Source organism: Oryctolagus cuniculus, chromosome 4 (genome assembly GCF_964237555.1).
Source record: "Oryctolagus cuniculus chromosome 4, mOryCun1.1, whole genome shotgun sequence".
Taxonomy (NCBI): Eukaryota; Metazoa; Chordata; class Mammalia; order Lagomorpha; family Leporidae; genus Oryctolagus; species Oryctolagus cuniculus.
Genome location: NC_091435.1, coordinates 154,719,957 through 154,742,870, shown reverse-complemented (window position 1 = coordinate 154,742,870; position 22,914 = coordinate 154,719,957). Strand labels below are relative to the sequence as shown.

At 41.5% G+C, this 22,914-nt stretch overlaps 1 protein-coding gene across 1 annotated transcript in view; it reads right to left on the bottom strand.

The window, feature by feature from the left end:
* KCNH8 (potassium voltage-gated channel subfamily H member 8) overlaps nt 1–21,111 on the bottom strand; it is a 451,930-nt gene extending 430,819 nt beyond the window's left edge. Inside the window, exon 1 of the mRNA XM_002716200.5 lies at nt 19,515–21,111. Coding sequence (XP_002716246.1) covers nt 19,515–19,590 — 76 coding nt within the window. The 5' untranslated portion in view covers nt 19,591–21,111. The remainder of the gene's footprint in view (nt 1–19,514) is intronic.
* Between the last annotated feature and the right edge of the window lie 1,803 nt (nt 21,112–22,914).

Here is a 22,914-nt window from a genome sequence, read left to right as displayed (position 1 = left end):
GACAGTGACCAAATCCAACACCCTCAAAACGTTCCTCCTGCACTCTCTCACCCTCCCACCATCCCTAAGCAATCGCTGATAGGCCAGAAGCAAGTGTTAAGTTCAACTTAGTGTGACACTATTCTTTTTTTTTTTTTTTTTTATGTGAGTCTCCCACTTGGGTGGCAGGCGCCCTAGCACTTAGGCCATCTTTGGCTGCTTTCCTAGATGTATTAGCACAGATCTGGGTCAGAATTGGAGCATCTGGGATTTGAACTGGTGCCTACAGGATATGCTGCCATTTCAGGTGGCAGTTTAGTCCAGTGTGTCACAGTGCTGGTCCCAAGAATTTCATGCTTCTGTAAAATTAACAGCCATATGAAAGTCGTTGTCTTATTAGGACTTGTTAATACAAATGAAGATTGTTAGGCAATGGTTATGAAGGTGAAGAACAATTCAATATCAGATATTGGGAATTGACTTGGATAGAGGTATGTGTATGAGAGACAACTGTAAAGACTGTTTCTTAAACCAAAGCTAAGGATCAGTCTTGTAAAGCCACAAGCCACTATTTTGTGCAAGGAAAAGTGATTGAATTTTTAGTTCAGAATTTTATTTGTTGGTTAAAGAAGAATGTGATTGTTGAACCCCAAGTGACTGGGTGATTGTTGAGCCCCAAGTCCTTTATTGGTTTAGATAGTTGCAGGTTCACCATTAGTATTTTTAAAAAATATTTATTTGGAAAGCAAAATTGAGAGAAAGAGAGAGGGAAATAGTGTGAATAGAATAGTGTGACACTATTCTAAAGGAAACTCTGAATCTGCCCTAACATTATCAAGCTGCCGGACCTGGACCTAGCTCGGAAGCTTCCAACGTCAATGAGTAAAGCCCCTTCAGGAAACAGGAACCATTTTGGGAACTTTTTTCTAACAAGGGAAGTAAATTCTTGAATAATCCACTAAACACTGCTTCTAGAACATTGCCACTTTTTTACTTTCTGGGTTGACTTTCCCAAATGGAGTTTTCTGAAAAACCATAAAGTTTGTTAGGTGTTTCTTAAGTGCATCAAAATCTCTCAATCATAAATTTAATGACTTCACAGTTTAGATCCATCTTTTGCCATCTATTAAACATAACCTGCAATTGTAAAAACCGTGTGTGGAAATTTCAGCTTCGCCACTTATAAAGTGTTTGACTTTTGACAATTTATTTCTGCTTCAATTTCCCTATCCATAAAGTATGTGTAAAAAACATCTAACTTGCAGTGTTTTGGAGAGTCACTGAAGTATTGTAGAAGAAAATGCCAAGTACATCAGCGGATTCAAGGTGGCTCACTGAATGGTAGTTCCTTTCTCTTTTCCTCCTTTCAAAGTAAAAGCAGAGACAAATTAAAAAAACAACATTGGATTTGCAATTGCAAGATGAGAGGTAAGAGCCCACACTTTCCAGTGTTAGCTTTGGGACAAAACACAGACTTTCTCAAGTCCCCTGCCTCCCTCTAAGGTGAGAGCAATAATATATCTAGGAACCATCAAGGCCAGCAGAGACCCACCCAATCATTTCCACTGCAAGGTTTCTAGCATATCAGAATTAAGGAGATACCACACAGGACTGTGCAAACTGTTGGACATTTATATTAACAGTGAAAATTCTGGGAACCTTTTTCTCATTTCCATCAAACTGCCAAAGAAGATCATATAAAAAACTAAATGATTTAAAAATGTGAATTTAGAAAATTCATGCTTGACAACCTGAAGCAGGCCAAAAAACCTTGCCTGGTTAAACATGCTGTGAAAGTTAAGCTATGGATATTATTTTAAAGATGCTATCTTTTTATTCTCTGTGTATCATTATTTCTATTTTTTCATAAAATTACTTCAATTTTTCCCAGTAGTACACTTTATGTTTCATACATTTGAAATTACTGACACTTAAATCAACCCATCAATAGAAGCCATAATAATTTTAATGGAAAACACTCTCTGTAGTTCCTGAGATAACTTACAGGCATACAGCAAGCTGGGTCGAAAGCATGGAGTACCCAGGACTTGAGCCAGGAATGCAGCAGCTTAAACTGCTGTGGCTCAGTGAGCACGCTAATTTCTCTAAATTTAACATCACAAATCATAGAGTGTCATCACTGAAGCTAATTCTCTATGTACAAAAATATTTGGTAACTTTGAACACTATAGCTTTCATTGTGAATAATAAAACAGCACCAGTTTTGACACATAAATGAATTACATGTATACCACACCAAGTCCAAGAACATCTTCACTGCATCTGTTTCTAAAGTGTGATAACAAGGGGCTGACCATGAGGCTGTGCTCTTCCCAGGTTTTCCTTTGTTTTATCATCGCAGAATTAACTACTTTATCTTACTTTATATTTGAGGTTGAATTTACGACACTGCTGGGTAATATATGTAAGCTTCTATAGACAAAATGACCTTTAAGAAATTGTACTTAAATCCATGAATTAGGTGAAAAACTTTAAGCATTATTAAAACTACTTGATTTTTCCAGTGATATCAATATTTCCTGTGTTCTTCTGCTATGAAACAGCACAATAATCACTATCACTTCATTTTTTTGTACACACACAAAAATGTCTTGGAATCAAAATGAACAAACTTCTCAACAATAAAATAGAACAAACTACTGATTCCCTTTTTTTTTAAAAAAAGTGAATTGCAAAATAATTTATGTAACTGAAATAAGTGAGACAAAAATGCTACATATGTGTGTGATGTAATAAGTAATGCAATCGCCGGCGCCGTGGCTCACTAGGCTAATCCTCTGCTTTGCGGCGCAGGCACACGGGGTTCTAGTCCCGGTCGGGGCGCCGGATTCTGTCCTGGTTGCCCCTCTTCCAAGCCAGCTCTCTGCTGTGGCCAGGAAGTGCAGTGGAGGATGGCCCAAGTCCTTGGGCCCTGCACCCCATGGGAGACCAGGATAAGTACCTGGCTCCTGCCATCGGATCAGCGCAGTGCAGTGCGCCGGCTGCAGCGCACCGGCCGTGGTGGCCATTGGAGGGTGAACCAACGGCAAAGGAAGACCTTTCTCTCTGTCTCTCTCACTGTCCACTCTGCCTGTCAAAAAATAAAAAAAAAATTTAAAAAATTAAAAAATTAATTAATTACAAAAATAAGTAATGCAATCAAACCAAGCAAAACCATAGAAATAGGAAAAGATTAGGAGTTGCTAGGTGCTGGAAGTGGGCAAAGGATATTGACCTTTGACAGTGGAGATACTGCTCTAAATTTTGGTTATTAAGATAATTACAGGACTATAGAAACATCTGACAAAATGCATTGAACTGTACACTGAAAAGGAGTGGTTTTTATTGTATGTAAATTATATCATTAGAAACTTCATGCCAAAACAAACTGAATGCATGAAATTTATATAGAAGAGCAGTCATTTGATCTAAATAAGAAGTCATGCTTCAAAGAATACATATGTCTAAGATACTTTCTGTACAATGACTCATCATTTTAAGGTATAGCCTTCTTAAATTAGATACTAATTTTGTGAGACCACACTAATGGATTTTAATGTTATCTGTGAAACTCATGACATAGCTAAATGTCAACATTTTCTTCTAGTTAGACATTCATTATCAACTTTCTTATGAAATGGGAATTCAATACTTCATTGAACACATTTTTCATTTTGGAAGGTAACTATTGCTGAAAGAGTTGCCTATAATTTTTAAATGCCAGGAACATAAATAATTTGACATATTTCATGTATGTCTGAGTTTTAATTCCCTATGTTTCCTATTGACTCTACTAATTTGTGGTCTAGTAGCTTCATGCATCTCCTAGGCTATGATGACATTACTGGTTGATGTATAATGTGAATGCTGGTCTAGGAAAGGATATAGATACAGAATAGAGAATAGACATTTTATAACTGCATGAGGTTGGAATAAAAAATGTATACTATTGTTTGATAACTTCCAGGGTGAAGAACACATTAAAGAAAAAACTATATTCATTACACAGCATCTGAGAAAGTACTAGGCCAAAACAAAGACATAACTGGGAGGCTAGCATTGTGGCATAGCGAGTAAAGACACTGCCTGTGATACCATTCCATAGGGGGTGATGGTTCGTGTCTGAGCTATTCTACTTCAGATCCAGTTCCCTGCTAATGACCTGGGAAAGGCAATGGAAGGTGGCACAAGTGTTTGGGCCTCTGTCATCCATATTGGAGACCCAGATGAAGCTGCTGGCTCCTGGCTTCAGCCTGGCCCAGCCCAGGCCACTGCAGCCATCTGGGAAGTGAACCGGTGGATAGACGATTCTCTCTTTCTCCCTCTCCATCTCTCCCTGCAACACTGACTCTCAAATAAATAAATAAATGTTTAAAAAAATAACCAGATCTAGCACCCCATTTTGGCACTATTTTAATGCATCAATTAATAATAACACATAATTAAAATATGAAAACTCTGGGGGTCAGCACTGTGTCTCTGAAGGTTAAGCCTCCATCTGCAGTGTTGGCATCCCGTGTGGGCACCTGTTCAACTCCCAGCTGCTCCACCTCCTATCCAGCTCCCTGCTAATGAACCTGGGGAAACAGCAGAAAATGGCCAAATTACCTGGGCTCCTGTGTTCATGTGTGAGACCTGGAAGAAGCTCCTGGCTCCACACTTAAGCCAGGCCTAGCCCTGGGAATTGCAGCCATTTAGGAAGTCAACCAACAGATGGAAGAACTCTTTTTTTCCTATATCTGTGCTTTACAAATAAATAAATCTTTTTAAAAATATGAAAAATCTGGCACAAACGCTAAACCTCACAGATTACAAAAATCAAATAAGAAGAATGTATAAAATAGGACAACAAAAACCAATGTTACACATTTAACATATTTTTATATGTGTATACATGTGTGTAAAAATAGTTAACATGGAGGGGAGGGGGAAAGAGTAACATGGCCAAGTAATATTTACTGAAAGTGTGCAAAGTTATTTCCAATATTTTGAAATCTGTTGACTTCATTATATTAGTTGACTCAATAAGAAACAATGAGTTTCTTTGACAGATGATGAAAGTCAATTGATAAAATTGCTTAATAAAATAATAATGTATGAGAAAGTCTCTTAATAAAGCTAATTCATAATAAAACATTTATAACTCAAAATGAAAAGTCAGAAAGTACTTACTAGAAAAAACAGTAAAATAATTTCCAAAGCTTGGCCTTTGGAAAGATTTTTTTAATGGCCATCATATTTTAACACTGATCTCAAAATATCTAAGTAATTGGACAATAGGGAAAAAATAAGGGAGAAAAAGTAAGAGCCATTATAATAGAAAACAATAAAACAAAATTTTTATTAGAAATTAATAATTTGCGGCTGGCACTGTGGCGCAGAGGATTAACACCCTGGCCTGAAGCGCCGGCATCCCATATGGGCGCCGGTTTGAGTCCCAGTTGCTCCACTTCCCATCCAGTCTCTGCTTTGGCCTGGGAAAGTAGTAGAAGATGGTCCAAGTCCTTGGGCCCCTGTACCCATGTGGGAGACCCAGAAGAAGCTCCTGGCTCCTGGCTTTGGATCAGCCCAGTTCCGGCTGTTGAGGCCAATTGGGGAGTGAATGATTGGATAGAAGACATCTCTCTCTCTCTCTCTCTCTCTCTCTCTTTAACTCTCCTCTCTCTGTGAAACTCTGACTTTCAAATAAATAAATAATTAAATCTTTAAAAATTAATAATTTTATAATAGTATATATTCTTTATTTCTTATCCCAAAATATCAAGAATCAAGCTGCAAAAGATACAAGAAAGTTGGTAAGCAAACCAGTTTTAAAAGTAATAACATTTAGGAGTCAATAGACTTCAAATAAGCAAGTATGACTGAATCAGACAAACGGAACTGTGGAAGAAAAGATTCGGTTTTCCAAAGCAATTACAAAGATAAACTTAGTAATAACAAAGAAAAAGAGAAAATGTACAAGAGTTTTGAGATACTCCCCCCAAAAGATGTAACAACAGGAACACATTTCAAGTTCTTACTTATGGATTTTCAGCATTAAAAAAAATGTCATTTTCCCTGAAAGAGATTCCATTAAAAGCACCATGAGAATTTTTTTCAACTACATTATCTGACACTTAAATTTATACAGACATCCAAGTAAGTAGAGATAACAATATAAAAGTCTGGAGAAAAATAATGCAGTGAGCATTTTCAGATATAACATAATGCTCCTATATAATTAAAATTGCCCAACTTTAGGTAAGAATATAGTAGGATAGAAAGTCAACAGAAAGTGGGGCCAGCACCATGGCTCACTTGTTTAATCCTCCGTCTGCACACTGGCATCCCATATGGGTGCCGGGTTCTACTCCCGGATGCTCCTCTTCCAGTCCAGCTCTCTGCTATAGCCTGGGAGGGCAGTGGAGAATGGCCCAGGTGCTTGGGACCCTGCACCCGCATGGTAGACAAGGAAGAAGCACCTGGCTCCTGGCTTCGGATCAGTGCAATGCCAGCCGTAGCGGCCATTTGGGGAGTGAACCAATGGAAGGAAGACCTTTCTCTCTTTCTCTCTCACTGTCTATAACTCTACCTGTCAAATTAAAAAAAAAAAAAAAAAAGAAAGAATTACATAGAGGAATGAGGTATTTCAAATCAGCATGCAAAAGATAGACTTTGAATAACATTAGAAATATTGGATACGAAACTGGAAAGTATAAATTTTGATCCCTACATCAGACTCAGTTGTTCATATTATAGAACTTTTTGCTGGAAGAGAAAATGGAATATACAAAATTTAACTATTAGAGAACACATAGAGTTTTAACATAGTTACAGAATAAGGAACAGCTTCCTCAGTATAACGCAAAACCTAGAAACTGCAACAGGATCTTTGAGTAACTTATCTACATTATAATCAAAAGATCAATAAAAACTCAGGAAACATACAAATACAATTCACATTACCAAGAAACTATTCTTTTTCTTTACTTTGTAAAAAACTCAAAGATATCAAAAAGGGGAATATCAACAATTCCACTATTAGGGAACAATGACTATGAACAACAAATGCCCAAAAAAGAAATTCAAATAGCACTTAAATGTATTAAACTATGCTCAGTTTCACTAACAGTAAGACTGAAATATCATAGAAATGTCAATGAATATTAGTATCTTCCAAAAATATGCTATGAGTGTTGTATAAATAGTCAAGAGTCATACATGTTTAATTCTATTCCTAAAGCCTGAAAACATGGTTTTCTTAGAAAAGAATGCCAGGCTCATTTTCAGATGTCTAAGATGTATTCTAAGTGAAGCTGCATGAAATTAGTACAATACAAAAGTTCTTTCTCCTGCCCCAATCCCCAGACCCTCATTCTTTTCTGTAATTCATGGAATCACGCCAGAATCATTCATCTAGTGTTATGGTTAAAGGAATGTCCAATTTCACCTTCTACATCATCCTCTCCACTGAAGGAGGAGACAGAACACCACACTTAAGGACACTCTACTTTTCATCAAACTGGGTATTTGACGTTTCAATACCATCTAAACCTCTTATGTGAATCCTTCTTTCTAGAAAATCAAATAACACAAGATTGATAACTGCTTCGGTCTCAGTTCTCTTTAGTTCAATAACTGGAATAAGAAACTCATTTGCCTTGACAAATACAATAAGGATGTCTGTCTAGAAGACTTAATAGAACAAAAGAATACCTGGAATAAAAAAGCTTTAGATTAGATTTGAGAGTTGCAGAACTAGACTCTTATTTCTTCCTGTAAGTGCATTGTGGAGAAAAGATAAACCATTTCTGTTAAATGATGTCAACAGTATCTGATGCTGGAGAATATATTTCTACCAATAAAAGTGAATCAAAATAGGTGGAAATATTTCCTCTATATGACCCTACAAGGCAAGAATCCAAAATAATACTACTATAACAGCCATCAGAATTAGAATTTCTTCACAGAGATATTAATCTCACAATTAAAATTCACAAAGAAACACTAAAGTCAGCAAAGTGTAAGGATCAAAATCTCAAGCAAAACGGATTTCATTATTTTTGTAATGGACAGAAGATTTTCTTTGAGGAGAAAAACTGCTTTGCCCAGTGAATGCCTTTACTAAACTCAATTTGGTGCGCAATTCCAGATATGCCTTAATACCAACTTTAAAACATTCTTTAAATGACAAATTCTTAGACTAACATGTCCAAAGAAAAAAATGCATGTAAATTAGAAATGGCTAAAATCTCTGAAGTATAAATCCCTTTTGGAAGAGTTAGACATGATTCTAGAGATTAACCCAGTCTGTTTACCCTTTCTATAGAAACATATTTTAGAAGCAGTGTGATAGAAAACTCACAGACTACTGTGAAGTAGAATTCTGAATTTTGTCATCTTTAAATTAAAAAGCAGGTACTGGGCAAAGAGCCTTTAGCCTAGAAGTTAAGAAGCCCCCATCAACAATAATAGTAGTAATAGTAGTAGTAGTAGTAGTAGTAGTAGGTCTGCATTGTGATGCAGCAGATTAAGCTGCCACTTCTAAGACTGGGATTCAATATTAAAGTGCCAGTTTGAGTTCTGGCTGCTCTCTTAGTGCCCCAACTTCCTGCTAATGCACCAGGGAAGGCAGAAAAGATGACCCAAGTGCTTGGGTCCTTGCCACCCATATAGGAGACCTGGGTGGAGTCCTGGCTGCTGGCTATGGCCTGGCCCAGATCTGACTGGTACAGCCATTTGAGGAATGAACGTGCAGATGAAAGATCCCTCTCTCTCTACTCTACATTTCAAATAAATAAATAAATAAATAAAGTCTTCAAACAAAGATACCCCAATTCGACACTAGCTGTGTCTGCTGACTGCAGCTTTCTGCTAATGTAGATGCTGGGACATGGTGGTGATAACTCAGTTAAGTGGGTTTTTGACATACAGAAAGAGACCTGGATCTCTCTCTCTCTCTTTCCCTATCTCTAGCTACATCTCTATGCCTCTCTAATAAAGTTTTTTCCCCAAAAAAGAAACATTTCATTTAAGGAACACGAATTTCATAAGCACAACTTAAGGAATATAGTGATTCTTCCCACCATACCACCCCTCTTCCAGCTCCTTCTCCCCTTGCCAGTTCCATTCTCAATTAAGATTCATTTTCAATTAACTTTGTACGCAGAAGACCAATTCCATTCTAAGAAAGATTTGAACAATTTGTGCACACACAAACTACTTGAAAACAAGTTTTACAGTTAACTCTCATGATACAACTCATTGAGGACAGAGGTCCTGCATGGGTAGTTAGTGCACAGTGACTCTTGTTGCTAATTTAACAATTTTTAACAATTAGCACTCTTATGTATGACGTCAGTGATCACCTGAGGCTCTTGACATGAGCTGCCTAGGCTGCAGAAGCCTTTTGAATCCACAAACTCCAACAGTATTTAGACCATGCCATAAGCAGAGTGGAAGTTCTCTCCTCCTTTTAGAGAAAATACATCCTTCTTTGACGGCCACTTCTTTCCACTGGGGTCTCACTCACAGAGATCCTTCATGTAGGACACTTTTTGCCACAGTATCTTGGCTTTCCATGCCTGAAATGCTGTCGAGGGCTTTTCAGCCAGACTAGGAAGCATTAAGGGCTGATTCTGAGGTCAGAGTGCTAATTAAAACAACTGCTGTGTGGATTGCTTCCCATGTTGGAACATTCTTTCTTTTTAATTCTATCTATTATTATTACCAGACACTTGATCTTATATGATCTTTACATGATCACTTTTAACATTTAATCCTATCTATATGTTCACTTTAACACTTAATATTATCACCTTAACACTTAAGATGGCATTTTTACCACACAGCTTAATAGGATTTGGGGTCCTATGGCAAGTTTTTTTAAAGTTCTTTTTTTTTTTTTTTTTTTTTGAGCTGATGCTGTGTTCCACATTCCTGAGTTGCTGAGTTCTGGAAGGAACAGATAAAGCATCAATAGAGTACACAACATGTATGTAGTTACAATTGTAGTCATTGTTACGGACAGTGCTTAACAAAAGAAGTCAGTGCATGAGCCATGTGAAAACAAGAGGATGGAGTCACTGCAATATTGTGCTTTAAAATAAAATCTAGTCACACAATATTAAATAAAAGGAGACCAGTTACCATTGGAAAGAAATAAAGATGCTTAGAATATAGCCCTGACCTTCAAGCAATTTGAAATTCTTTTTCTCAAAGAATTATTTATCAAGCAAAGGCTTTGTTACAAGTCTAAGCAATGGATATACAGGATGAATAAAGGCCTAGTTGAGCTCTGAATTATGTAAGAATATAATACAGCAGATATAAGTGCTCAGTAGAGGGATGAGTACGGTCTTGTGAAAGTATCTGTGCTTCTCTTTTAGGAAATATCAGCTAACTTTACTCAGAGCCTCACAGAAGGGAATCTTGAAGGTGGGCCTTGAAACAACAAAGCATCTTCCTCTTCCAGTGAAATGTGGAGTCCCAGAAGAATGAAGGAACAGAGTCTTTAGGATGAATATGTCTACAGTCTGTGAGGTAGTGGCTGGAAAAGAATCTGCAGTATCATCTTGGAGGCCGTTGACATTCAGGACTTTGGGTTTTATTCAAGAAGTAGCAGGGAGCCAGCAGACGCCTTTAAGTGGAACATTACATGATCAAATGGTCATGTTGCTTTTAGTGCAAACCACTCTGAAGACAATGGACTCTGAGGGAGTGAGTGGAAGCTAGAGCAGGACTCTAGGGATCTACTTAGAGTGAGGTTGCAATTGTGGAAAGAAGAAAAGGAGGATCCAAATTAAAGTAGAAGCAATGAAGAGGAGATGAGGGGCAACTCAGGGCATTTCTGCAGTAAGATATCAAAGAACTGATAGGCAATTATGTGTGTAGGTAGCTAAGACCCAGTAAGACTTCTAACTTGGAAAACTGAGTGGATAGTGACGCACAAAATTGGGACAGAAAACATAAGATAAACAGTTTTCATAGGCTAGAAAAGATCATTGGTTTGTCTGAGGATGTGTAGAGAGTTTAAAGAAGATTGTTTTCTTAACAACTATGAAAGAAAGTAAAGCAAATCTTCCAGGGAATGTATATAACAAGAACTATATTTGATTATTCAAATTACTGAGAAAGCACTTCAACTGCTCCAACTGCTAAATATCAACTCCTCCAAAGGGAAAATTGAAGTCTCATCTTTCTCTGGAGGCTCCACTGAACTAAAATGGATTTAGAGTTTAGTATATAGATGAGATCAGCAAACATACATTGCCAGGATGACACCTACTATCATTGCAGCAGTTACAGTTGTAAACTTTTTTGTTGGCATTTTTTCAATTGACTCCACTTGGGCTTAATTCTAGCATACCCTCAGTTCTTTTTCCTCACCACAGGCATAATTCAATGGAAGAACCCAGTCCTATGTACAGTCCTGGAGTAGTCAACTATATGGCAAAAAAAATCAATCTTTCTCTTCCCTGAGAGAAAGTTAAGTCCCTGGGAAAAATAGACATTCCAAAGAAAATGAACACATCAATTCCAATGTATTCTATGAGACCCTTGTCAGAGCATAAAGGTATTAATAGAAGAGATAAGAAGGACCTTAATTTCAAGGTGAACATTCCTTTAATATTATCTTCAGACTGTAGGGTATTAGAAGGTTGAGAGTTTCTAAGCCAGGCACAGATGGTGCCATCTGTCTTACCAAGATACAGAGGTATCACCTCCAAAGACTTACTGTGACAAAGGACATTGGCCTTAAAGACTTTCCATGTCTGACCTAACCATCCATTAGTCTCTCTCTTGCTCCCTTCACATCCTCGAAAATATTTTTTTTTTATTTTCCCTAAAGACTAGTCTAAATGAATAGTAGTACCAAAATTGGCAAACTAAATAGGACATTGTTTTTGTCCCTATTATATATATATGTAGTATTCAGAATATATATATGTATGTTCTGGTATATATACACACACACACACACACACACACACACACACACACCAGAAATGGTTGGGGCCAGTGCTGTGGAGCAGCGGGTTAAAGCCTGGGCCTGAAGCTCTGGCACCCTATATGTGCGCAGTTCTAGCCACAACTGCTCCTCTTCTGATCCCGTTCTCTGCTATGGCCTGAGAAAGCAGTGGAAGATGGCCCAAGTCCTTGGGCCCCTGCACCCACATGGGAGGCCTGGAAGAGGCTCCTGGCTCCTGGCTTCAGATTGGCCCAGCTTCGGCCATTACGGCCATCTGAGGAATGAACCAGCGGATGGAAGATCTCTCTCTGTCTCTACCTCTCTTCTGTCTTTCAAATAAATAAAATAAATTAAAAAATGGTGAGTCAGGACCCTCAAAATGAGAATGAAACCATTTTTTGTTCTTTGCCAGTCTTTTTGCCAGGAAAGGCCTCACGCCATGGCCTTTGGTTTAAAGCTAATGGCCAATGCTAGAGCCTAGAAACAATGCAGTGTGGGCATAATTTATATCCTTAACACATTCTACACATATTTTTCTCTACATAATGATGTCAACACACAATTATTTAATGACAAGATTTTTTAAAGACCATATAACACAATTTATTATTATATCTCACCCACCAAAAGAAACTCAATTCTCTTTAAGTCAAACATTTTGTTCATTGTAAGGAAGTTCTGAGAGTGCTCATGACAATTCCTTTGGAAGACAAATAAATCATCTACAAAGTTAAGAGAAGGAATATAAATAATTCTCTCTCTCTCTCTCTTTGTCTCTCCCTCCATCTCTCTCTCTCTCTCCCTCCATCTCTCTCTCTCTGTCTCTCCCTCCATCTCTCTCCCTCCATCTCTCTCTCTCCCTCCTTTTCTCTCTTGCTCTTTCTCTGTCTTCCTCTCCCCACCCCTTCTCTCCTTTTCTATTTTAAGTAAACCTGGAATAAAGTTTAAGCAGAAATATGATCCCATGTAACACATCCAACTTCGAGGCAAGAGTACATAGTAGGGAGATTTTTACACCTGAAACACGGTTTGAGGTATGAGAGAGAGAAAGATTAAAAAACAAATAAGCGGCCGGCGCCGCGGCTCACTAGGCTAATCCTCCGCCTAGCGGCGCTGGCACACCGGGTTCTAGTCCCGGTCGGGGCGCCGGATTCTGTCCCGGTTGCCCCTCTTCCAGGCCAGCTCTCTGCTGTGGCCAGGGAGTGCAGTGGAGGATGGCCCAGGTGCTTGGGCCCTGCACCCCATGGGAGACCAGGAGAAGCACCTGGCTCCTGGCTCCTGCCATCCGATCAGCGCGGTGCGCCGGCCGCAGCGCGCTGGCCGCGGCGGCCATTGGAGGGTGAACCAACGGCAAAAGGAAGACCTTTCTCTCTGTCTCTCTCTCTCACTGTCCACTCTGCCTGTCAAAAAAAAAAAAAAAAAAAACAAATAAGCAACGACAACAACAAAAAGCCATCCCACATAGTTGATCCAGAAACAGGCCTGATTCATCTTCTTTATAAGGTGGAAACAGTCAACGATCTTAGAATACAGAGACCTGCATTGGATACAATTCTTTGCAGATTCTGCTTTCTTGGGCTGATTCTCCATCCAGTGTAATCTAAAATATCTACACAAACCAACAGACCCCTTATCTAGAAGAGGGGGCACCCTTTGAAAAGACTGGGATTAGTATAGTGTTCTGAAAATATTCCTGTATCTCCCACATTACATCTAGATCAGAAAATGAAGATAGGCAGCACAGCTGACGAAAAATGTGTCCTACGCTAGGTTTACACGCATTCCATCACCAGACGTTACGTGAGTTGGGCCTTATGTTCCCAAATATTTCAGACATAAAATTAACAGAATATCCTGCATCATGAATCACAGAATGTGCTCAAAAATATGTTTTATAGAAGAACAAATGTGAGACCATTGGGCTTTGCATGGCAATACAACCATGATGAAGAGATTGCGATGGTAGCAGACAAAATGTTAAGTGGGCTCCCACAAATCCCACTTTGTATACACATCCTGTAAAATTTCCTTCCTGGACAGCGTCTCGGCTCAATAGGCTAATCCTCTGCCTGCAGCACCCGCACACCGGGTTCTAGTTCCAGTCGGGGTGCTGGATTCAGTCCCGGTTGCTCCTCTTCCAGTCCAGCTCTTTGTTGTGGCCCGGGAGTGCAGTGGAGGATGGCCCAGGTCCTTGGGCCCTGCCTCTGCATGGGAGACCAGGAGAAGCACCTGGCTCCTGCCTTCGGATCAGAGCAGTGTGCCGGCCACAGCGGCCATTGTGGGGTGAACCAACTGAATAGGAAGACCTTTCTCTCTGCCTCTCTCTCTCTCTCACTGACCACTCTGCCTGTCAAAAAATAAAAAAATAATAAAATAAAATAAAAATAAAATAAGAATTTCCTTCCTTTGAGTGTGAACAGAATATGTTAACATGATGGTTACAGCAGAAGTTAAAAGATTTTATGAATGCAATTAAGATCCATAATGAGTTCCCTTTGAGGTCACCAAGAGGAAGGCTATTCTGGGTAGGCTTGATTTAGCCTAACTGTTAAGCACTGGTTAAGTAATTGCATCCCTTGGGGTGTGCGTAATGATGCAGCAGGTTAATTCACTACTTTTGATGCCTGCATCCCATATCAATATCCCTGGGATTGAAGTCTGCCTCTGCTTCCAATCTAGGTCCCCAGTTATGCTTCCTCAGGCAGAAAATGGTCCAAGTACTTGGGTTCCTGCTACTCACATGGGAGACCCAATGGCGTTCCTACCTCCTGATTTCTGCCTGGCTCAGTCTAGGAAATTGGAGGCATTTAGGGAGTGATCCAGTGAAAGGAGTGTTTTTTCTCTCTTTTTATATTCCTCTCCCTTTCTCTCTGTCTTTTTGCCTTCCAAATTAAAAAAAAAAAAAAATCAGTACAGCCTAAATTGGAGTGCCTGGATTTGATACCCTGCTCTAGTTCTTGACTCCCGCTTCCTGTTTGATACCCTGCTCTAGTTCTTGACTCCCGCTTCCTGCTCCATTAGACCATGGGAGACAGTGATCATGGCTTAAGTAACTGGGTTCCTGCCATCCATATGGGAGACCCAGAGTGAGTTACCTGCTCCTGGTCTTGGCGCAGCCCAGTTCTGGTCATTGTGAGCATTTGAGGAGGAAACCAATGTTTGGGAGAATGTTATTCTGTCTCTCTGTCTGTCTCTCAAATAGATAAATAAATAGATAAGAGGCATATATTCTTACTGGCCCAGAATAAGTAAGCTGTTCGGTTGGGAGGGAGCCCACTGAAGCCCATGGAAGTGCCCACACAGCAAAGCACTAAGAGCAGATTCTAGGGGCTGAGAAAAGTCCATGACTGATAACTGGAAAGAAAACAAGGACCTCAAGCATAAAACCACCACTCTGCCAACAATTACATGAAGCTGGAAGAAGTCTTTAGGCCTTAGATGAGAGCACAGTTCCAGATGACAATTTTTTTACATACATATAGTTTTGTGAGGCCCTGAGCAGAGAACCCAGCTAATTCTATGCCTGGATGCCTAAGCTACAGAAAAGGTAAGACAATGAGCACCTCAGTTTGTGGCATTTATTACACAGAAATAGAAAGCTAATATAGAAACTAAGTTCCTAAATATAAAAAAGGAATAAAAGAGCATACAAAGAACAGAAAACAAAAGAGGTCTTTGAAAACTTTATTTGTTGGGAAATAGCTATGAAGTGCTACATATTTCCTTTAATGTATTCATGCAATAGCTTTCTACAGGTCCATACATAATAGAAGTCATTATTTTTTATTGGCTAAATGCCTTTGATGACATTCTCCAAACTACAACTCAGCAAAGACTTAGAAAGATCTCCAGTGTGCTATTCTATTATTCCTGCTCTCTCAATCATTGGGTGCATTATTCTTCTCCTTCAGTTCCTAACATTCAGCAATCCATGTGCCTTGATGAAAGTATAAAGATGAAAAGAAAAAGCATTGAGAATTGCATCTGTAAAGGAACATTTCAGTTCTAACAAATTCCCTCGGACCACTTTGAACAGAGAACATAAGAGTGCATAAAACATATGCAAATACTAGTTAGTTTTATAACCACCATTATTTTGAATACTTTGACTGATATCTCATCAACAGACACCACTGGGCTACAAACTTTGTTTAAACCTTAAATCGTGTCTTAGTAACCCAAAAAAGAAGAAATATTCTGGCAAAATTTTGATATAGCTGTAAAATGTAGGCTAATGCATCATTATCTTTGAAAATGGACACCTTCCTCTGAAAGTTTTATATCTTCAAAAAATGTGTCCTCAAATGGTATCCTGTGATAAGTGTTTGTACTGGCAAACTCTTTTTTTCAAATACCCACTTCCCTGTCCTTTTATTATACTTTCCCTTTCTCCAGGTTAATGTTCATAGAAACTAAAAAAAGGTTTTTCTAATGCATTAAACATATAGAAACATGCAGATAAGCATATATACACACACACAGTCTTTGTAGGCGTGAACTCCATACAGGACATGGTGATAAATGTCTGTGTGTCTGTGTGTGTGCGTGTGTGTGTACTTCAGAGTTCCAGGTGAGAAAGGCTGCACCATGCAATGACTCAAAGAAATTCATTGTAGTTACTCTTTCCCCTTTAATGGGGTACATTTGCATATGTGTGTATAGACTCATATTTGAAAGACTCTTAGTTTTTCTCTTGTAACATTTCAACGAAACTTGAACTAGAAGAACATATTTCAAGAGTAAATATATTTTAGTGGTGATGTTGTGTTAAAAGACTCTATTTTCCATATGCTGGTTTTTCTTCAGATTGTATAAATCTTTCACCTAAAAAGACTTTATCTTCCAATAACGTTTACAAATTATATTGCATATCAGAAAAACAGTGTCAATTAATGATCAATAATATTAATAATATTCTTAAGTATTAAAGGAAAAAATATCTTATAATAATAAGGTGTCACTAGGTGAGAAAATATATTATTAACTTCATTTATGCTGCTTAGCATAAGCGATTATGCTAAAGGCTTCTATATGGTCATAATTTTTCTTGGAAGAATGTTTAGAAGATGTCTTAAGATCTTTTATTATTTCCCACCATGTAATAAATGACTAAGGCTAATAAAAGAATGTACATTGATTTAACTTAAACAAAGTGGTAATTTGCCATGGGCATTGCTTGTGATATTTCTTTTTTCATCAGAATTGCACAAAATAAAATATGAAACTATCATGACCATAAAATATAATATATACCAACATGTTACTTGTTGACTATACTCTTTCCAGTGTCATTTTTTATTTGGGTGCCTGGCAATTTTGAGAATTTAAAACTTGCAAATAGTTTTACCTTGCAGAAGAAAATAAATGACAGCTACAAAAATTCAATAGAACAGAAGATGATCATAAGAGTTTTAATAATAGTAATTACACTGAATAAAATTATATAAAGAAAAGATGACATAAAATGATAGAGTGAATATTTAGCTAGGGATTTTGTATATCCATGATTCCAGACAGAAAATTTTGGCTATAAATTGTGTGTAATATTTTCTTTTAAGATTCAGATTACTCATATCACTCTATAATTCAAAAGCAATTAAAAAACAAAATATGCAAATACAATCCCTTCACTGGGTGGGATTTCCTGGAAGGACAGGTATCCAATGGCTGTTATAAACAAAATCTTGCCTAAATCAACATTTATGTTACTCATCACTCTGAAATTTGCTTCACTGATTGTCAGATTTCAGACTAGCTGGTTCCCTCCAGGACTCCCCCAGATCCTGTGGAGCACAGATGAAATATGGTCTATCTCCACCAGAGGTTTAGATGTTTTATTGTTCTAAATGTTAGTATGTGATGATTATATTCTCAATAAGGATTTAAAATATCTAACCTTCTATTTTGTTAACACGATTGTGTAGCTATTCACACATACTTCCATCTCTCCCTGCATGTCCTTCTGCTTATCATGGGATAGTGTGAGACAGAGGCCACACACTGATCTTCTAAAGCCTCTCTCATTAGTAACTGACATCTAAATGTATCTGCAGTAATTCCCAGGGCTCTCACTGGGACACTTCAGCACACACTGCACTCCATTCAACTTTAAATGACAATGAGACAAGCAATTACCATTTTCCAATTACCTCATTTGCAATAGATGCATTCAGGATCAATGTTTGGAGCCTCTGGTTTTGAATGTCCAACTTCAAGAACAAACTGATGAAACCGATCAGTTCAGGCAATAGAGTATCCACAATCACACAAGACTAAAGACAACTGTAGTGATTCTGGGTGGTGGTCATAGAGGCAGGGACTTGGACTTTTCCTACAATATTTTATCTTTATGTTCTAATAGATCTAATATTAGATATCTAATAGCCTTACACTTCACTCATATTGACACACTTAGAATATCATAGGGCAAAAACAGCTAAACCTAAAGAAAAAAGAGGAACTACCATAAGAGGCTTGATATGAAAAATAAAAATAGAACAAAATTAAAGTGCTTTGTCTCTCATACAAACTTTCCCAACTACACCCAAAGCATAAATACCCACAGTAAGTAGTAGGCTATAGGAGCAGACGTGGAATCAGACGTGTTCTCCCATATCTACTCCCAGGAACAGTGTCACACTAAAAACAATGATACTTGAACCACTGAGAATGCTTTTAGAACAGATGTGCTTAAATGAATCTTGCATAAAAGAAAAAAAAAAGAAAGATAGCACAGAGACGCAGCATAAGCTAGGAGAAAATTGTGGCTGCTCACAGTGGAACCAACTGAGGGCATTGGCTGTACAGACACTATTCACAGGGCTTAGACCTGAGAAGACCCACGGGCTCACAAAGCTTCTGTCTGGGGAGGAGTGGGGACCTGACCGTGGTCCTGAAAGAGACCGACCTGCCCAAGACGCCCAACAGTCTGCGAGCATCAGTACAAAAAAACATTTTTTTTTTTCAAACTGTAGCTTAAACGAATCAAATGTCCAACAATATTCACCCTCAAAAAAATAAAATGCCAAACTTTCTCTTTTGATCAGATCAGCCTTTATAATGCCCAGTACCTCCTTCCCGAATCATGTGTCTTTGAGGGTTAGGTTAATTTCATAATTAAGAGTTATGCTAGTCTACCTAAAAAAACAGTTATCCAGATTCTGCCAGATGTACAGCACTTACAATTCTACAGAAAGCTTGCGCTCGACAGACTGATTCTAGTCTGCATCTCTTAAACTTAGATAGGAAATCATGTAATAGTGCCTATTTAGAAAACCTCGGAGAACGAAGCTCCCAACTCTATAATCGAGGGCGCTTCGAAACTCTAGAAAGAGCAAGTGCACCAATACCGCCACTTTGACTCATAAATCTGCAAACAGTTCCCTAAGGACCAACCAAAACACAGGTCCCACGACGAACATAGGTCTAAAGTGTTCATAGGAAACCCAGTCATGGGAGGAAAACGCTTTCTCCGCTCCTAAGAAACCCCGGCAACAGCAGGGAAATCCACGCGGCTGGCGCCAAAGTAACGCACACGAGAGACAGCAGCCTCAGAAAACACGCCTCGTGCATGTGTGAGACTTACGTGTTCCGTCAAAACGGGTGGCGATGGTGTCGAGGAAGGTGTTCTGGGGCGCCAGCAATCCTTTCATGACCGGCATTTTTCCAGCGTGGTGTGAAATTCCCCATCAAAGTTTGTCCAGAAGGAAGCAGGGAAAGTGCCGAGGAGGGAGAAGAGGAACGTGTGGACGGCAGGGGAGGGGGCCCGGCGCGGTACACCGGGGCGCAGAGGGGAAAGGAGAGGGGCGCGTGGCAGCCGCCGCGGTGGCGGGAGCAGCCCTGCGAGCGCGCTCCGAGCCCGCCCCGCACCTCCGGGCTCCGCCAGAGCCAGCTCCGGCTCCCGCCCCCTCCACCTCCGCCGGCTGCCGAACCCCCCACCGCCCCTCGGCTGGCGACAGTGCCCGCCAGGCGCCGCCACGCGCTGCCTCGCCCCCTCCCTCGCCCGCGGTGGCCGCGGGCACCGCGCCCTGACCTGAGGCTCTGGGGTCGTGGAGGACAGCGCCTCGAGCCAGGCGAGGCTCGGCGGCGCGGAGCCTCTGGGTCCCCAAGGGGCGCCGGGAAACGCGAGCGAGCGCGACTCCCACCCCCTAGGAGGCAGGGAACAAAGACCCCTTTGTTCCCGCTCCGTCCCTCTCCCCGGGAGACTGGAGTCCCGTGGGTGTGGTGTTGGAGAGGGAGGAGACAGGTCGGGGCAGGTAGCTGGCCTCCGCCTGGAACTTGGGAGGGGGGAAGCCGCCCTGCGCAGCGCTGTCCAAGGGAGCCAAGGCCGCCAGGGGTCCCGGGGGAGGCAGCCCCCTTTCAGTGCACCTGCCCTAGCGAGTTCTCCGCAGGCGAAGCAGACCCTCCCCAGTCGCCAGGGTCTTAAAGCCCCGGGAACCTGTCCAACGAGGCGCCTCAGTGGCCGACTCCAAATGGCCACTGGCTTCCCCAAGTCATCCCAAACTAGAAAAAAAAAAAAAAAAATCAAAGCTTTTTCAACAGACAATGGATGGTTCCCCACTCTCCTGTGAGACGTGAAGAAAGCATTTCTAGAAAAGTTTGGTAGATTTACTGATTTCAAAAAATATACATGGTGTAAGTAAAAACAGTGAGGTTGCCTTACAAAAACAGCTTCACCATGAACCCCCTCGGCCACTCTGTCCGCGTCCTGCCGCGAGGCTCGCCCCCCAAGAAGCGAGCCTGGCCGCGCGCCTGGAACTGCAGGTGTCTTAGAAAACGAAAGTGGTCCCTCCCTGGCCTCCTCCCTCTGGCTCACGCGGGGACTCCCTCTCCACCAACGTCTTGCCAAGGTCCCGTGGCGCAGCCCTGCGCAGGGCACTACCCCGGGTCCGGATTTCTCAGAGGACCCCCGGAAGGGCGGGAGATACGGCAGGAAAGTTGAGAGAACGCGGAGGAAAGCCAACGTCAGCCCAGGTGCCCGCGTACCCGGAAGGAACGGAGGGGAGCGCGAACAGGTGTCTGAGCTGCGGCCACCGACCGCTGGCCTCCCGGGGGCCGGGACCCTGGCGCGAGGCGCGGGGGCAGCCCCCGGCCCCCTGGGCTGTGGGGGAGATTGGGGACGGGGGACAGGGGGCTCCTGGTTTGAATTCTCCCGGCTCCAGGGGAGACGGAGGGACCCTGCGGCTTTCGTCACAGCTGCCCGGGCTCCGGGAGGGCGGGGGCGGGGAGAAAGGCGAGGCATCCCCCTCTCCCCGCCCCCGCCCGCGTTCTCGTGATGCATTTCCTGCGGCCGAGGATTCCCTTTGTGTTGGGATTCAAGATCCGGCCGCCGCGCTGCTGCTGGCGGGGGAGGGGGCGCGCCAGAGACTGGGGATTCCCGAGTGGGCGGCCAGGCCGCTGCTTAGAGCCTCAGGCGGGGTCGCTCGGCCGGCCAGCAGGCCAGCTGCTCCTGGCCACTGCTCTGTCCCCGTCCTCCTCCCCGTCCTAGGTCCGCAGCCGGCAGCTCTTTGTGCAACCCGGACTCGCGCAGGAGGCGCCCCTACTCGGCTATAGCGCCAGGCTGTCGTGGCTCCGTGGGCTCCCTTTTGGGCGGAGCCAGGGACAGAAAGATGAGGGAGTCCCTGCTTCAGCTTGGGCGGTGCCTCGCGCCCAAGAAACCCAGGCTGCCGAAGGGGATTCAAGTTCAGCAGGAAATGTAAAATTCATAGTAAGCCAAGGCTGAGGCTCATAAATGTGCACCGAAAGACTGTGTGAGGCTAAAAACCTTGGCTTCAGCTGTGTCGCCTAATGCACGGAGACACCTGTAAGAACAAGGGACAGCAGAATGGCAACCCAAAAGGAAGCCTTGGTTCCCTGGCAACCGGAGCCTGGCATTTGACTTGCACTGTCTTAGTACCCCTTCCAGAAGGTACTGTGTGTCAGGCACTCTGCTAGGCATGGCATTGCGCCTGCTCTAATTCAAATTCAGGCCCTGGGCCCTGCTGGACCCTAAACGATCCTGGTGATCTGTAGTAGGTGGCCCTCACTACCTCATCCTTTCCCCACCAATGATGCTGCCATCACCTCTGTGGTCCAGTTCTAGGCCCTAAGACCCAGTGGTCCTCCTCCTGTTTGTACTAGATCCATACTACACTATAAGGCCGTGTTGCAGAATTAGAAAGTCACCTGTGTGGATTTAAGCATACTAAATCTTTTGAACATATGTTGCTACTTTGAAATCAAGGCCCAAGAAAAAGGCACCCTGACAGGGGGTGTCACTATCGCTTGCCCCAAAACTGATGTCTTTTCTTTAGAGGACATTTTCCCATTGTCACCACTCATTGACAGAAATAATTCCACTTCATTGTATTGCAGCCCTTTCAGCCCCTACAGGCCTAAGACCTTTCTCTGTAGCTTAAGCTGCACTGCAAGAATACAAGATAACCATGTTGTATAGTTGACATAATATCTATATAAAGAGAGTTTTTTTTCACAGAGGAAGAGATCATTGTTTTACACTAAAATGTAAAAGAAGACACAGGGTCCTGGAACTGTGGCGTAGAAGGCTAAGTCTCTGCCTGCAGGGTCCACACCCCGTATGGGCACTGTTCAAGTCCCAACTGCTCCACTTCTGACCCAGCTCTCTGCTAATGTGTCTGGGAAAGCAGCAGAGGATGTCCCAGGTACTTGGGCCCCTCCACCCACATTGGAGACCAGGATGAAGTTCATGGCTTCTACCTGGCCCAGCCCCAGGTGTTGTGGCCATTTGGGGAGTAAATTAGCTGATGGAAGATTCTCTCTCTCTCTCTCTCTCTCTCTCTCTCTAATTCTCTGTCTCTCCTTCTATCCCTGTATCTCTGATTTTGAAATTAATAAATTAAAAAAAAGATAACACACACTCCTTATTCCCAGACCAAGGTATTCTATATTATGTAATAAAGAAGACCTCATCAGATAAACCAAGCAAGATAAATTTATCTAGATCTACTTAGAATAGATAAAGTTGA